Genomic DNA, 16,292 nt, shown 5'->3' with positions numbered 1-16,292 from the left:
AGCTATCTGCATGCCGCCCGTGGTCCCCACCTTTCCTTAGTCCTACCCTCTGCAACCCTCTCAATGAGCTCTGAGCCCCTCCATTGACGAGACCTTGAAGGTCACTTCCACGGTTAACTCTGGATTCTCCCTGACCACCCAGCAGCAGCTGCACCAGCACACCCACCTGTGTCCATGCTCCCAACCTGGCCATGGCCAGCTCCTCAGCCCTCCCCTGGGGCTCACTGGGCCCTCCCCAGCACCCCCCTGGGCTGGTGGGCTCACCTGGCCTTCCCCAGCTGTACCCTGGGCTGGTGCCCTGGGGCTCACTCAGCCCTCCCCAGCCATCCCCTGGGCTGGTGCCCCAGGGCTCATCCGGCCCTCTCCAGCTGTCCCTGGGCTGGTGGGCTCACCTGGCCTTCTCCAGCTGTCCCCTGGGCTGGTACCCTGGGGCTCACCTGTCCCTCCCCAGCTGTCCCTGGGCTGGTGCCCTGGGGCTCACCTGTCCCTCCCCAGCTGTCCCTGGGCTGGTGCTCTGGGGCTCACCTGTCCCTCCCCAGCTGTCCCTGGGCTGGTGCCCTGAGGCCCACCCGCCCTCCCAGCCCTGACAGGCTGGCTCTGCTGGGTTCACCTGGCCCAATGCTGGGGCTGGCCTGGGCTCTCCCTAGAATGCAGTGGCTCCTCTTGAGAGGATGATATTTGTGCGGAGAGCAGCGCTGGGGACGCCTGAGCTCTGGGGGACTCACATGTCACCAGGTGAGCGTGCCAGAGGAAACCATCTGGCAAGAACTGAAAGCCAGGGAGTGGAAGGGAACCGCTCGCCCAGCCTCAGAGGGGACACGTCCACCGAGGACACTCCCCAGCGTGGCCAGCCCTGGATGCAGCCGGAGCGTCAGGATTTCCACTTAGAAGACCCTCAGGTGTGAAACGTGAAGCGTTCTTATCACAACAAAGTTTAGTTAAGATTTTCAAAACCATTAAGAAAACAGTGCATGCCAAGGAGCACCTTACCCAAGGTGGGACGTGACTGTGCCTCCCGGGCCTCTTGGGTGGAGGTGGCCAGGGTGTGGCCTCACCACTCCTGGGGCAGGTTTGGAGCTGAGGCTCTCCAGCCTGTGGGCTTCGGGTGGGACGCCCAGTGCCATGGAGAGGGTGTCACTGGGGGAACTGCAGTATCTGGGGATGGGGCGGGGCCTGCGAATAGGCTTCACCAGCATGACCCAGTATTCTGCCTTCCGATGATGGGGAGGCCCACTGTCCCAGGCCACAGATGTCCTCTCAATGGGCTTTCCTTGGTGAAGTCCCACGTGGTGCGGGTGGTGTCTGCTGAGACGCCTGCTGACTTCTGGTCTGCATCTGCTGGGAGCGGGCCTTCAGTGCCCAGCTTCCTGTACACCCAGAGGGGACCCCTAAGCCACTCACCTGATTCTGACATGGGCACCAAACACCGGCCTCCTTCAGCAGGCACAGATGCACAGGAGTGGCCCTGCTCTCCAGCCCTCCGCCAGGCTCTGCCCTGCAGACCTGCCCACGAGCCCGGGGTGTGCTTTCCTACAGCAGAGCAGCTCCAATACGTCCAGCCAGCTAGAAGCTCAGGGATTCTGAGCCCATTAGCGGCCAGGAGCTTGTACGGAAAGGACAGTACAAGGGCGTCTCCTGTTTGGCTGCGGAGCCCCAAGCTCAGGTGGTGCACCTGGTACCCAAGTCTGCTCCTGCCACAGTGCCTGTCAGGTCCAGGCAGCCATCCCCACAGCTGGATGCTGGGTGGGCAGCACACGGTACCCTGCCCGGGCCAGGGCATGGGAGTCCTGCTCTTCGAGGTGGACCAAAGGAACCGTGTCTTACGTCCTCTAAGCAGCTCCATGTTCTTAACCATCTGGTTCCACAATGTAACAGGGGCCAGGAAAGGACTCGGGGAGCCACAGAGCCACCGTGCCCACACACGCAGCCCAGTGCAGGCCGCGGCCCCCACGCTGGGTGACGCCTGCCTCCTTCCTCGGCTTCAGAGCAGGAGATCCCCCGGGGAAGGGAGGCCGGAACCTGTGCCCGCCTCAGCCCGGCTGTGTCTAGGGCTCTAAGAGTTTGTGAAAACAGCCCCTGTGCCCTGCCAAAGTGAGGGGTGGGGGCATCCGTGGCCACCTCTTCAGGGCCTCCCAGTGGAGAGGAGACTGGACTGTCTGACGGCCTTCCTCTGCCTGACATGCGCACCCAACACCAGAAGACGGAGCCGATGGGCTTCCTCAGCACTGCGAGCTGCACACGCCACACTGCAGCAGGGGACAGCACAGGTCAACGCACATGCCTGTGGCCTCCCGCAGGCCAGGTCCACTCCGCTCCTGTGCAGGGCTGACCACACGCAGCCCTCCTGGCTCTGAGGCACTACCACCCACCACCCAGGCCCAACGCAAGCACTGGCAACACCAAGAAGGTACAGCCCGTCTCCCTTTCCCTCCTCACCTGAAGGGGCTCTCACGGTGCTCAGACCAAGACACACTCCAGGCCTGGCCCAATGCCTGGCCGCGCTCTCGTCCAATGATCAAAACAGTGGCCACTTAAATCTGGACCCCAGCACAAAAGCCACCAGCAAACTTTTCAAGCTTAAGGAGTGCAAGACGACAGTGGGAGGAGGGAGTAAGTGGGGAGGGAGGAGGGAGGCAGGGAGGAGGGAGGAAGGCAGCATGCATCCTCAGCGTGCTCTACAGCAGGGAGGCCAACAGGACTTCCTCCATCAGGAAATGTCCTCTTCTGCCCAGTACTGAAGCCACTGAGCACCTGAACTGTTCCCCAGAGACGCTCTCCCACCCCAGGGGACGCGCATGTGCGACAGACAGGCGTGCGCAGACGCGGAGGGGACTCCACAGCAACGGCTTTATTTCTTCAAGTCAGAGGAACAGCGTGCCACCGTGGCTGACGGAGCTGGGCGGACACCTTGACAGCAAATGACGCTCCCCGCCCCAGTGACAATTTCAGAACACAGTCAGAAGGCCCGAGGCCTGGCAAGGGAACTTGTTTCCCAAACTCCACAGGCTGCACTGGGTGGGCTGCATTTGCTGGCCCCTCCGCGCAGCTCACCGCCATCTGCATCCCGCAGCTGCACAGCTCCGTGGAGTCCGTGAGAGGGACGGGACAGAGGCGTCCTCATGCCGTGACATCCTGGTGGGCGCCGCTCACTTCAGCCAGATCCACTTGTCGCCCACATCGGCGTTGTACCCGGGGCGGTACTTGCGGCCTGGCAGCTGGGGAGGAAGAAGTGGCCAGTGTCAGAGTGCAGTGTGCGCCCTGGTGCCCGTACCTGCGCCCCTTCACTCGCCCCTTCACTCTGCCTGAGGGAGGAGCTGCGGGATGCTGCCCCGCCTGCAGGCCTACCACCCTAGGTGGGGACCTGGACAGACAGCACCCCGCCCCCCCCCCCCCCCCGTTCCTACAGACACCAGGAAGGTGTCACTGGGGGAAATGCAGGAGGGGCAGGGTCTGCGAACAGGCTTCCCCATCATGACCCGAACACCCACTGACAGCCAGCAACGGACCGGACCGTGGGCAGGAGATCACTGCAGCTGGTGCTGCGCAGCAGTGGCGTCCATACCAGAGCCGCTTGCCCAGGACTCGGGTCAGCGTCCCACCACCAGCCTCTCCGTGCACACAGGGCAGGAAGAGAGAACCCAGGCCAATCCTAGTGTGTACACTGTCCCCCGAAGACCAGCTGCCCCAGACACCCCCAAAACTGAAACTCCCATCCAAACAGGCTCAACACTGCAGTGCAAGCAGCCCCCCACCCACCAGAAACCCCAACGCTTGTCTCAGACCCAGAACGAGACCCTAACCAAGGCGAAAAGCAGGAGTGCCAGGTGATGGACAGGGGACTGGGACATGGAGGTGGCTGCCATGAAGCACTCACATGCTCTGGTGCTGAGGGGAGGGCGGGCCTACTGAGACCCCGCCCCAGAGGGCGGCCTTTCCCGAGCCCCATGTGCAAACCAGGAGTCTGGCTCTCCTCAGAACAGCCACCTCCACGTAGCCCCTGGGGCTGTGAGCGTCTGACACCGCTGTGTCATGTGCTCGTCCCCAGGCCCTCCCGCCCCCTCAGCGCCTCCCTGACCCTCCCTGGGCACTTCCCCACATGAAGCCCTTCCACAGTGAAACTCACCCCAGAGGACAGAGGACACACGTCTGAAAAGGGGAGGGAGGGCACCCCAAGAGCTCTGCCCAGCAGGCCCCCAAAGTTCAGAGACAGCAACTTGCACGTCCAGGAAACCGAGGGACCCCACCCAAGGTAAGGACAGCGAGGCAGCACGAGGCACGTGACCCAACTCTGGAAGCTCTAGGAGCAGCCAGAGGGGAGGGTTCGCGGGTGCCAGGAAGAGGGACCAGAGCAACCGCAGACTTCCCGTCAGCAGCCAGGCGCCCCGGGCAGTGGGCATCTGCTGTGGGAAGGGGACACACCACCTGGAGGCAGGTCACTGCCAGTGCCGAGTGGAGCAGGAAGGAACGTGGTTATGAACAACAGTCAACAGCAGTTGTCACCATGCCATGCCCTGAGAACACTGCTTCAGAGGCCGTCCAGCTCACAGAATATGGTGCTGACCACACCTGGGTCCAGACGAAGGCACGAGGCCCGAGATGGCAGGGATGTGCGGACGATGCGAGGCTAGGAGCCCCTTCAAGACTCTCCAAAGACAACAAGGATGAGAGCCCCCACTGAGACCCGCGGCAGGCGTGGTGCCCGTGAGGCCACGACAGGCGCGGTGCCCATGGAAGTGGAAAGCAGGAACCGCCAGGGCAAGCCAGAGGCACAGCCGGAGCCGCTGGGAGAGCAGCCAGCAGGCCCCCGAAACAGCCCAGGGCAGAGCACACGCGGCCGGGAAAGGAGAGGGAGACCCGGGCCTCCTGGCCACTGCGTGAGGAGGAGCGCACCGGGCAGTGGGGGCTGCCCCCAGCCCGCAGGCCGGACCTCGGGGACAACGGGGCATTCACCCACAGCCCTGTTCAGAGTCCTCCTGGAGGACAGTCAGTGCTGGTGTCACACACAGGGACACAGGGACGGACCCCAGTGGAGCTCCTGTAAACAGGGAGTGCAGAGGAGACAGGACTGAACATAGCTGCGTGCAGGAAAGGGCTGCGTCAGGGACGGCGGGTCTGCCTTCTCTGGGCCTCTGAGGGACGCGGGGATTCTGGTCAGCTCCTGTCTCCGTCACTACGTGTACACAGATGAGCTCTGCTCCGAACGCTGTAGTTAATTGTAAGAAATAACATCATGGAGACTGCTGACCATTTCCTCAGTGTGCCATTTCCCTAAGATTTCTATTACTGTTCTCCACGAGTCAGGATCACAGTCAATTTCAAGAGAAATATTTCCTCTGTCAACGTCAAGTTTCAAAAAGCCACCCTCTGTCTGCCACTCAGGCCACCTGTCGCTGGGACGCTCATGGGATGCACACCACGGCGGCGCAGACCCCAGTGTTCACCCCTCAACTGGCACCAGCCGTGACGGGCAGAAGGGCTCCCAAGCACCTGCTCACACGCTGGAGACAGCAAGCCCCTCCCAGCGCCCACAGACGCCTGCCGTGTGTCCGGACAGCGACGCTCTGGACCTCCAGGCCATGCCGAGCCCCACTCAGTTCAGCACACCTCACACCCGGTCACCAGCAGAGGCGAGCAACCCACCCTCCTGTGCTAACTTCCTGTGTGGGTGACTGAAGTGACAGGCTGATGCCAGCTGCTGGGCTTCTGCAGAGCAGGCATGAAGGCAGGCAGAGCCGTCTCCTCCCAGCCCTGCTCTAGCTGAGATCTGGACTCTGACTTCATAACCAGATTCCCAGGGAGCTCTGGGCTGAACGCCACGAGGACATTCCGACCACCACGGGCGGTGGTCTTCCTCTACAGGTTCGGTGACTCTCCTGGTACCCACTGCTGACTGCAGGTGAGTCCACTACGGTGAAGTCCCTATGGCAAGACCGCAGTGTCAGCACAACGGAGGTATTAAAGACAACTCTGCGGTAAAGGAGGATTTGAGACCGAGGATGACACAACTTGAGATAGTCAAGAAATAAAAAATAGCAGGTCAGAAAGCAGAAGACTCTGCGTCCTGTCCACCGCCTCGGCCCTTGGATCCACAGGAGGAGCTCGGCCTCTTAGCAGCCCCTGGCCTCACTGGCGGGAAGGGACCAAGTCAGGGAGACAAAGACCAATCAGTCTGTGGCCCCAAAGCAGCTCTGTGCGAAACTGAAAAGTGGCCTGATTTTATGTTGGAAAGTGGCTGTGAAAAGCGGGCCTGCTGACAGGGCTCAGGCTCTCCATGACCACGAGTAGGCACGGCTCCAAGCACAGAACTGGGAGGTCACGGATGGAGACCTGTTAACAAGTACTGCGGGGATCCCAGGTCCTCCTGCTCTTCTGAGTGCCACCTGGGGTGAAGTCCTGGATCCCCAGGCACAGTGGCCAGGCACGGGGCAGTCACCTGGAAGCTGACAGACACTGAGAGCCTCTAGCACTCCAGCCAGACCAGTGGCAGGACTGGTCAAACACGCCAAGGTCAAAGGACCCATGAAGACACAAAACAAAACCACCCCTATGAAAACCTGAGCTGCCTCGTCCTCTGCAGCAGTCTCTGGTTGCTTATCTGTGCCCACGTCAGCAGAGCAGGAAACGCTCCCTACCCAGGACGACTGCTGCAGCGGCAGGCCAGGGGCTACGCACCGCCCAGGTACCTGCATGCTGACCACGCCTGTGCAAGTGGGAGGGACAGGCACCTCCTTGTGACCACAACATGGTGCCCATGGTACTCAGCAGTGAGTGCCAGCCCCTGCCTCTGCCAGGTCCTGCTTCCCCTGTGACCACCTCGAAACACAGCCCCTTCCAAGACCCCTGCCAGCTCTACAAGCCAGGGCACCAGACTGACCTGTGTACCTGGCCCAGGCACCCACACGGGACGGAGCTGAAGCCGTCCTGGAGATAAGCCCAGGGTTATGTCTCCTGACCTTCACGACCAAAGCCACTCCTCCTACTGGGAAAGTCTTGGGCCACCGCCCTGTACCTTCACCTGCACTGTCACCTCCAGTAACTTTTCTGAGCCTCACTCTGTTGTCTGCCCTCTAGGATTCACTCCCAGGTCTCCCAGAGCCGGCGAGGTGTTCGAAACAGCCCTGGGATCTGCCCTGGGATCTTCCCTCGTCCCAGTCCATCATCCTGAGCACCTTTCCTAACCCCGCCCTGCAGGCTGGCCACGCCCTTGCTTGGCAAGGCAGGGACACGTTCTGGCGGTGCTTAGATAGCCTCTCACACCAACCTGCAGCAGCACCAGCATGCCCCGCTGGCCTGCTGCCCTCCCCTTTACACACCACCAGGTGGCCACCAAGCAGCCCCATGCCCTCAGGCCAGCAGTCCTGCCCTCAGCTGCCCCTGACCTTCTCCTGCTGGGCCAACTTCACTTCTCCTGTGAGAATCCTGAGGGTCAAGACCCCAGGCCCTGGGACCACACCACACCTCCTCCCTCACACCATGCCATGCCCACGGCTGCCCTGCTCCTGTCCAGCAGGTCTGCAGGGACGGGCTGTGCCTGCATCTGTGTCCCCATGCAGCGTCCAGGCACCAGGTGAGTGCACAGAGAGGCAGGGCTCGTGCTGGCAGCTCAAAGGCCTGGGAGCTGTCCTGCAGGGACAAACGGTGAAGGGGCCAGGGCCTGAGGACTGAGTGGGTAAGCAGAAAAAGCGAGCTCCTGGGAGAACCACTCCCCTGTGCAGCCAGCCCCAGGGCAGCAGCCCCTTCCAGAGGCCCCCCGATGCAGACCACTGCACCAAACAGAGGGGTCCAAGTTCAAGCAAAGGCAAGACCTGCAGAGCCTAAGCAATGGGTTGGCGGGAACCTTCCGAGACTCGGGCCTCAGCACCTCGACTCCGCCACCACAGAGCAGTGGGAGGTCCAGGTCCCCACGCTGCGCTCCCTAGGCTCCCACTGAAGGCCAGGAGAGACAGCTGCAGCTTCTGCCTGCCAGTCAAGGGTGGCCGACTCACCCCAACTGCCATGTTCTGCCGGCATTCAGTCCCCCAGCCACGATGCCAGCAGGTGGAGGAACCCGAGGCTCAGAGTCCCATCAACGCCATCTCTGTGTCCTGGTCCTGCACAGCCACACTGCTGGGGTGCGGGCACCAGGCCCTTACCTCCCCGGACAGCCTATCTGAACTGTCCACTTGAGTGTGCAGCGATTGGGAAAAGGCAGCTTCCGCGGCCCAGCATGGCGGCCTGGTGCCACGGCTTGGTGTGGCCCAAGAGCGCTGAGCCCCGCAGTGGTGCCGAGCCCCGCAGTGGCGCCAGCTGCTTCCAGACACTCTGGCCACCACATGCTTCCACCACCTTGGAAACGGTGCTGACACAAGAGTGTGAACACTGTAGAAAGCCCAGCGGCTCGACCTGCCCTGCATGTGCACCAGTGGCTGCCAACAAGGGGACGAGAAACTTCAACCCGGAGCCAGCGAGGTCCTGTGGTGGGGCCACGGGAAGGCTCCCGCCAGCCTACACGCCCTGCACCACCAGGAAGCAGTGAGTCCTTCTCCTGCGCAGCACCCCTGAACCCCTGCACCCCTCTGGAGAGGAGCTTGGAGGTCGTATAAAACGAGCAGTAATTGGCACTGGCGTGGCCCTGCCCTTCTGCTGGGCCCAGAGATGAGGCCCTAGGCCCCATCCCACCCATTGTCCGGTCCCTCTCTCACACCTCCTGCACTCCAACCAGTGGCATCTGCTCTTTCCTTACACACACTCAGGAGGTCTTGGCCTTTAAAAACAATAAAATGACAAGCTAGTAAAAGGTGGCTGCAGATCCCTGCGCTCTCCTGAGACCGTCCCCACCGTCTGTGATGACCCAGTCGTCACAGCAGCATCCTGCATGGGCCTGCTGGCTGTGACCCTCCCGTAGTGCCTGGGACGGGAGCTGCGCTCTGCACACACCTCCACGGATCGGCCCCTGTCCAGCACTCGGTGAGCTGGTCCTCCCCGGCAGCCTCAGGTTGGCAGCAGCAGTACTGCTCCTCTGGGCAGGCCAGGAGAGGCATGCCCGCGCAGCGAGGCCTGGGGAGCGTGAGGCTGCAGGGGCAGAAGTGACCCTCCTGCGATCGCTGAGCGAGCACGGTGTGAAAGGCAGCCTGCTCGGTCAGAACCAGGCCCACACCCTGGAACCTCCTGGCAACAGCAGGTCACTAGGCCAAGGCTGCGCGGGAGTTGGCTAGCCTGTTCCCCACCAGCCGGGACGTTTCCCAACACCTGCAGGCTCTGCTCGGGGCCCTCGTGGGTGGTCTAGCTACACTCCTGCAGCAGGAAGTGGGACTAACAGCTTCCTCTCGTGACAAGCTCACTCCCAACCTGCTCAGGCTCGGGCTCAGCTGGCCCAGCCTTCATGGGCTCCTGCGCTGGTCAGCTGGCAGAGCTAAACCAGTCAGTGGGATACCCACAGTGAGCACACCCAGCCCCAGAGAACCCTCGCCCGCGTCCACTGTCATCAAGAGCCACCTCCCTTCTCTGAAAGCCAGAGTAGCCACTCAGTGGACTCCAGTGCTGTCTGTGAGTAAGCACCGCACGGGTGAGGAAGCAGCCACGCCAGGCCTGGGCCGCTCCCCCAGCTTCCCCACCGACCCTGAAGCCCATGGTCTGTGTAGTTTTGAAAACCTGAAAAGCAAGAACAGACCTGGCTGCGCAAAGAGGGAGGCCTGGGGAGAAGGAGGGCACTGGCCTCGGGCCACGTTCAGGCCTCAGCATCTCCAACCAGAACTGGGGAGATGCTCCCAACCTTTCCCATCCTCCACCCTGGCCCTGTCACGTCCAACACACACACGGCTGCAAGGGAGGACTTGGGTGGGCCCACAGCCTGAGAGCACCAGTCCTCTCCGCAGCCGCAGGCCCTCCTGGCCTTGCCTGGATGCCTTCAGCACGCTCCTGGGCAGGAGGCTCTCCTGCTCGCAGACTGCCCGCCTGCTCCCTGCCTGAGGTGGGCTGCTCCTCACAGCTCCAGTGCTGCCTCTCGGCAAGCAGCCCGTGACTGGCCTGGTCTCAGATGCCTCCTGCTGCCCACGAGGATGCAGGCTCCTGGACAAGGCCTGTTGCACCCCGACATCACCCCATGCTGGAGACCTGCCAGACATCTGCTGAGGGGTGAGAGACTGAAGGGGGAGCTCAAGATGGCAACGCTGGGGGCTGCACCTGGGGCTTGGCTGAGAGCCAGGTGGCTGTCCTCCCAGTCGCTCCACAATCCTGGGCACAGGAACCTGGGGAAGGGCAGCCAGAGCTAGCTCAAGACGCAGGACGAGCAGTGGACACGGCACTTGGGACACACTCACACCAAGGCAAGGTGGTATCTGAGCACCCTGCGTGTGACGGGCTTCTACATTCTACCGGCCAGTCCTCCTCAGGAGGCGATGCCCAGGGCAGAGGCCCCACCAAGAGGAACCAAGACTCCAGAGTCCCATAACGGAGGAAAATGAGCCTCCAAGAGTAAGAGCAAGGAAAACCAAGGCAGGACAAAGTGAAGGAGCCTGGGAACCACAGGTGAACACAGACCACGCAGGAATGCAGTTTCAACACTCAGGAGCCCAGCAGCGGAAGCCCGAGCCAGGAGCAGGTCTTGCAAACAAGACTCAGAAGGCACTGCCATAAACAAAGTCAAACCAAGACCTATCTTGTTTGTTCAGCTACAAAACTCCCAAGGACAAAAAAGTCTGAAAGATCTCAAAGAGATAACAACATTAAACTAATTAATCAATTTCAGGACGGGCAGCAAAAGATGGTTCCGTCTCTAAGACCCCAAGCAGAGCCAGCGCCAGGCACTGTGAGACCCGACCACGGGAGAGAAGGGGTGCACCAGGACACACTCAGCACCTGCCTCCTCCACGCCCCAAGTTTAAGCTTCTCACAAAACTAGAGCTGTGCTCTTGGCAGTTCTTTTGTCTTTCTAATGTTAACTGAGATTATATAAAGGACTCCTGTTGTTGGTGGAGTCTGGTGAAAACCCATGTGTTTCTACCTTTTTAAAAAAGTTCCTGCTGGGCCTGGTGGTACACACCTATAATCCTAGTGGCTCAGGAGGCTGAGGCAGGAGGATTACAAGTTCAAAGCCAGCCTCAGCAACTTAGCAAGGATCTCAGCAACTTAGATCTCATCTCAAAATAAAAAATGGGCTGGGGATGTGGCAGTGGTTGAGCGTCCCTGGGTTCAATCCCAGTGCCAAAAAAAGAAAACAAATTCCTAACAAGGGAGCAAGTGCCTCCAAGGTGCTGGTGCCCAGGGCCCCGCTGCCTTCCTCCTGCTCCAGGAAACAGCTGGCCATGGAACACCCCTGTGCCATTATCAGGAATGCCCTCTTCTGAGAGGTGCCCACGCAGCTGCAGGCTCTGGAAGGGACAACTGCAGGTCTTCCCACCACTGGCACTTGCAGGTGCTGCAGGCCTGGCTCGCTTCCGCTTCCTGTGCTCAAGGGCAGGATGGTTCTCAGGCAGCAAGCTCCAGGTGAAGAGCCAGTCCATGGGGCCTCAGGTCCAGCACTGCCTCTGCCCCTGCCAAGGGGCTGATTCTACTTTCCTAGCCACTCAACCAAACGCCCATGAAGCAAATCCCAACCCTTCTCTAAAAGGCTCTGTTCTGTTCAGATCTTTATCTACTATTTCTCCTAACATGTCATTGTGGAAAACGGCAGTGGATCTGGTTAGCAATTCAATTTCACAGTAACCCTCAGTAACCTCAGAAGCCCAGCCTCTGACCTGACAAGAGCAACCTGACAGCGTGTCCTTCTGCTGGCCTGAGGTGAGGGTCTGCAGGAAGAGCAGCCTCCACTGGGTGTTCTCAGAGCAAGGCCAGCACACTGCCATCTGCATGGTCCCTGCCCCAGGCTTCCAGTCTTGCCTAGGCCTGAGGTCCCAGCTGAGCCACAGGAACAAGGAGGAGCACTGTGACCTGAGAACAACTAAGGAGGGACGCCCGCAGGACAGCCTCTCCACTCCATGGCCCTGGAACTGCCTCCAGGGAAGGAAAATAGGGCAGAAGAGGTGGATGGCTAAGGGTTTGTTTTTTCTTTTTTTGTGGTGCTGGGGATTAAACAATGTGTTTTAATGCAGTGGGGTGTGTTGTCCCTAATATGTGGCCTGTCTGAAGGGATGGCCACAGAGAACGAAGCTGCCCTATGACTCTGCCTCTTGAGCGTGGGGACACATGGACCTCCATAGGGTGCTGGAGGAGGGAGGCCAGGTATGTAGGCATCTATCTACCTGTCTGCCGAGGCCACCAAGAGGCCACCAGCCAGCTGCAGCTCACCAGAGGGACTCTTGTGCAAGACGGAGCACAGCTGGGCAGCTGCCCACCCAGGGAAGCCACGTGTGGAGCCACGAACCCAGACCTTCAGCACTGCTCAGGCACCCCAGAGCCCTCTACTGCTCATCGCCACACCCCACAAGCCACCTCCAGGGGACACTTGGGACAATCCTCACTATGTCCTCAGTGGCCAGAGGGAATGCTATCAATGAAGAGAAGCAGAATCTTTAATATCAAGCAACTGAATTTCCTTAAAAAAAAAAAAAAGAAAAAAAAAGCATTCCTCTCAATGGTCCCACAATTCTCCCCAACAGGCACATATGAAGCCACACCGTGCAGCGACTCTCTGGAAAGAGGGAAGAGCTACTCTCCAGGGACCAGGTGGTCAGTGATGCCAAGTGACGGTCACACTGACAGGGCACCTCGACCCCTGCCCAGCCCAGCCGACCTTGAGAAAAGCCCGGCCAGCCATCGGAAGCTGTGCTACAAATGCCCGCTGTGCTCATTCTGGAGCCGAAGGTGCCCAAGTCAGGGAAGGCCAAGCAGAGGCCACCGCCCAGAGGAGCCTGCAGGCCTGGGACTCCTGCTGGGAGGCCTGGACTGGGGGACACTGGGAGACCCAAGGTTCAGGTTCCAGCGAGGTGTCCATGAGGCCTCACTAACAACACGTGCTCTGCACCCGACCTGGAGGATGTGGAAAAGCACTGTGGGGAGAGGAGCCTGTCCACCATCCACGTCATTGTTCTATAAATCTAAAACTGCTCAAAAAATGCAGCTTGTTTTAAAAAACATGTACAAATTTTAAAAAAAAGATTTCCCCAATCATTTAAACATTGATTAAAAATTTTATCATTTCTCAACATTAAATTAAAATCACAAGCCCAATAATATTCTCTTTTATGTTAACAAGTTAAACTGGACAAAACACAATAATGATAAGAAAATGCTAAGCAATCTCCCTGTAGCTGGTTAAGAGAGCTAAGAGGCCAGTTTGGGTGACTGGCTTGGTCAACCAGCTCCTGCTCCTGACCACTCCTACAGAAAGGACCTGGCTCACAAGCCCCAGGCAGGAGGGCTCCCGGGTCCCAGGAGAAAGCACTGCGGAGCCTGCGCCTGCCACCTAAGGGCTTGTCCACCTCCACAAGCAGCAGCCTCTCAGATACTGATCAGGGCTTTCCAACCCAGAGAAGTCAAAAATTTCAGGACCCACCAAAAAGAAGGGACCCTCCTGAAGTTGGCCTCTCAGGAAGAGCAAGTGTAACACACCAGACCCAGAGAACCAGCTCCCTTGCTCAGCTCCTGGACGCACTGGGACCTGCTCTGCCTCCCACGCCTGCCAGAGACGGGGGCCATGCCGCCAGAAGCCTCGCGCAACCTGCACAGTCTTAGGATGAACAGCCACCGTAGGAGAACACTGCGAAAAAACATGCAGTCAGTGACCAGAAACAAGGGGCAAGAGACCCGAGGGTTTGCCGACCCCGGAGAAGACGCTGAAGTTATCAGTTCACTGTACCTGGGACCAGGACGCCCAAGACACTGACGACAAAACAGTTACAGCAGAAAACTGAAAATTATGACAGGAAATTCTAGAAACAAAAATTGACTACAATTAAAACAAAACACTAAGATGCAAGAAATGTAGGTCTAGCAACAGGTTAGAAAGAGCTCAAAAGATGATCAGGAACTTGGAAACAGTGTAGAGCATGTTTTGTGTGTGTGTGGGGGGGGGGGGGGATGCGCAGTACCAGGCATTGAACTCAGGGGCACCCGACCACTGAGCTCCATCTCAGCCCTATCTTGTATTTTATTTAGAAACAGGGTCTCGCTGAGTTGTGGGGAGAAAACCTGGCTTTGAATTTGCAATCCTCCTGGCTCAGCCTCCCAAGCCACTGGGATTATAGGTGTGCACCACTGCGCCCTGCTCCTAGGCTGAGCATGTTGAGAAACAAGGGAGGGGCACAACAGGACACAGGGACAGGGCAGGACAGGCCCCTGAAAGGCGAGCAGGAGGGAATGGAAGGCAGTCATCTGACAGCCAAGAGCAGCCAGAGAGCAGAGTGCTGGGCCACAGCAAGCTGACGCACACCCACCAAGGGCAAGGACAACATGGACAATGCTCAAAGCCACCCAGAAACCTCTTTGACAGAAGAGACCCTGCCAGAGAAAGAAGAAAGGCATCTTCAGGGGAGAAGAGCCAGCTTCTCAAGAGAAACGCAAAGGACAGAGTTAAGAAATACTGAAAGTTTGTAAGTGCTGGGAAAAACAGCACTGTGGGAGTCTGCACCCAGTGCAAGTATTCTTCAAGAATCAGAGTCTCCTTCCCTAAATTCAGTCGTAAAGTGACTCTGCCCGGCTAGGGCTGGGACAGACGGTGGCAATCTTGGCAGGCCAGCATGGCAGCGGAGATGGCATGCTTGTCACACACATGGATCGATCCAGCAAGGAAACACCACACCGGGGATGGAACCAGGCTTCCCACTCTGAGACGGTGGCACAGGCACTAGAAGAACCCTGCAGGGTCACACTGGAGCAGAGACGCTGGGCTGGACACACTGTTCCCAGCAGACACAGGTAACTGCAGCTGAGTGGACAGGAGCCTGGGGTGAGGGGCGGTCCATGATGACACAGACACATTAAGGAACAAACCAGTGCAGTAGGAGAAACATTTCCTCAGACTGGACACTACCTAGAGCCACAGGAGGAAAGACAGACCTGGAAAAGCCGAACAGCGCGGCAACCACCTTGTTAACAACCAACGCAACCCAGAATCCAATGGCTGCTCCAACAGCCGAGCGAAGCCTCAGGGAGAATTCCTGCACAGCCTCGAAGCACCCAGGGTGCACTGGCCACCAAAGGCCACAGGGTGACCTCATAGTGAGGATGCCACTCTCAAGGGAGGCGAGGAGTTTGCCAACAGTCCCACAGGGAGAAGGAAAATCACCCTAACCAAGGGAAACAGCCAATAAAACCAAACAGAGAGATGTTCAAAATACAGTCCCGGGGTCCTCCTGAGTGTCAAGGCCTTGAACGTTGAGCAAAGCCCCAGGAACTAGTGCAGACCAAGGACACCAGGAGCCAGGCCTGGCAGGGTCTCTGCTTGAGTCACAGCACTGGCCTGGAGGGCTGACCAGGTCTGTGGCAGGTGGCCCAGCACGCAGCACAGGCATGCGCCTGCTCTACTGGACCAGGACGGCTGCTGGCTGGTGAGGGGACGCGTCTGTGCCTGTGAGGAGGACACATTCAAACAGAGTTCTCCAGCCTCGGTGCCCATCAGAGAGAACAAAGCTCTCGTCCATGGGGTGACTGACCAGGGAGGAGGTGTGATACAGGGGTGGCACTCTGCCAACTGGGCAGTGTGGTTTGGGAAAAGCTAATTTTCTATTCTTGTTTGATGCTCCAAAATAAAACAAAGAAAATGAAGACCAACTAAAGGCCATTTTAAATAAATGTGAGAATCTGTTATCTGCAAAGGATTCTTTAGGCCGAAGGCCAGCGATCCTGAACAGAAGCAGGTGCCAGGCAGGTGTGAGCCACAGCAAGGCAAAGACACAGGCTGAGCATCACATCAACCCCGACTGCACCAGAGCACGGCTGAGGGCTGGAGGGGCACAGACCGAGGACACAGGGCCGAGCAGCGCTGCAAAGTCAGGAGAACCACAGGCACCATGGGACTCCAGGCAGCCAGAGAGGAGCGCCCGCCTCTCCAGGTCAGTCACTGCCAGCTGTGAGGAGGATGAGGACCAGCAGGCAACAGAAGGGGCGAGGGCAGGAGGACAGCTTCATCCAGAGAGGGACAACAGCACTCAAGAGGTAAGAAAACCATGAGAGCAAGACAAGCTATTTACAGATTTATCAAGAACTGCATTAAATCTGAACAATGTTCAGGTAACAAAAGATTTAAAAACACCTACAAGCTTTTTATAAGGTACTTACATTAAATATAAACACACAGAGAAACTGAAATTACAGGGTATAGAAAAGCTACCCAATAAACATCAATTAAAGAAGCTTGGAAGCCACGTGAACATCAA

At 58.7% G+C, this 16,292-nt stretch overlaps 1 protein-coding gene across 1 annotated transcript in view; it reads right to left on the bottom strand.

Moving 5' to 3' along the window:
- Positions 1 to 2,828: 2,828 nt before the first annotated feature.
- Ndufa10 (NADH:ubiquinone oxidoreductase subunit A10) overlaps positions 2,829 to 16,292 on the bottom strand; it is a 40,079-nt gene continuing 26,615 nt past the window's right edge. Inside the window, exon 10 of the mRNA XM_076865605.1 lies at positions 2,829 to 3,215. Within this exon, the coding sequence (XP_076721720.1) occupies positions 3,147 to 3,215 (69 nt within the window). The 3' untranslated portion in view covers positions 2,829 to 3,146. The remainder of the gene's footprint in view (positions 3,216 to 16,292) is intronic.

This window comes from Callospermophilus lateralis, chromosome 9, assembly GCF_048772815.1.
Source record: "Callospermophilus lateralis isolate mCalLat2 chromosome 9, mCalLat2.hap1, whole genome shotgun sequence".
NCBI lineage: Eukaryota > Metazoa > Chordata > Mammalia > Rodentia > Sciuridae > Callospermophilus > Callospermophilus lateralis.
Note: the sequence above shows the minus strand (reverse complement) of the source record. Positions and strands in the feature narration are given on the sequence as shown.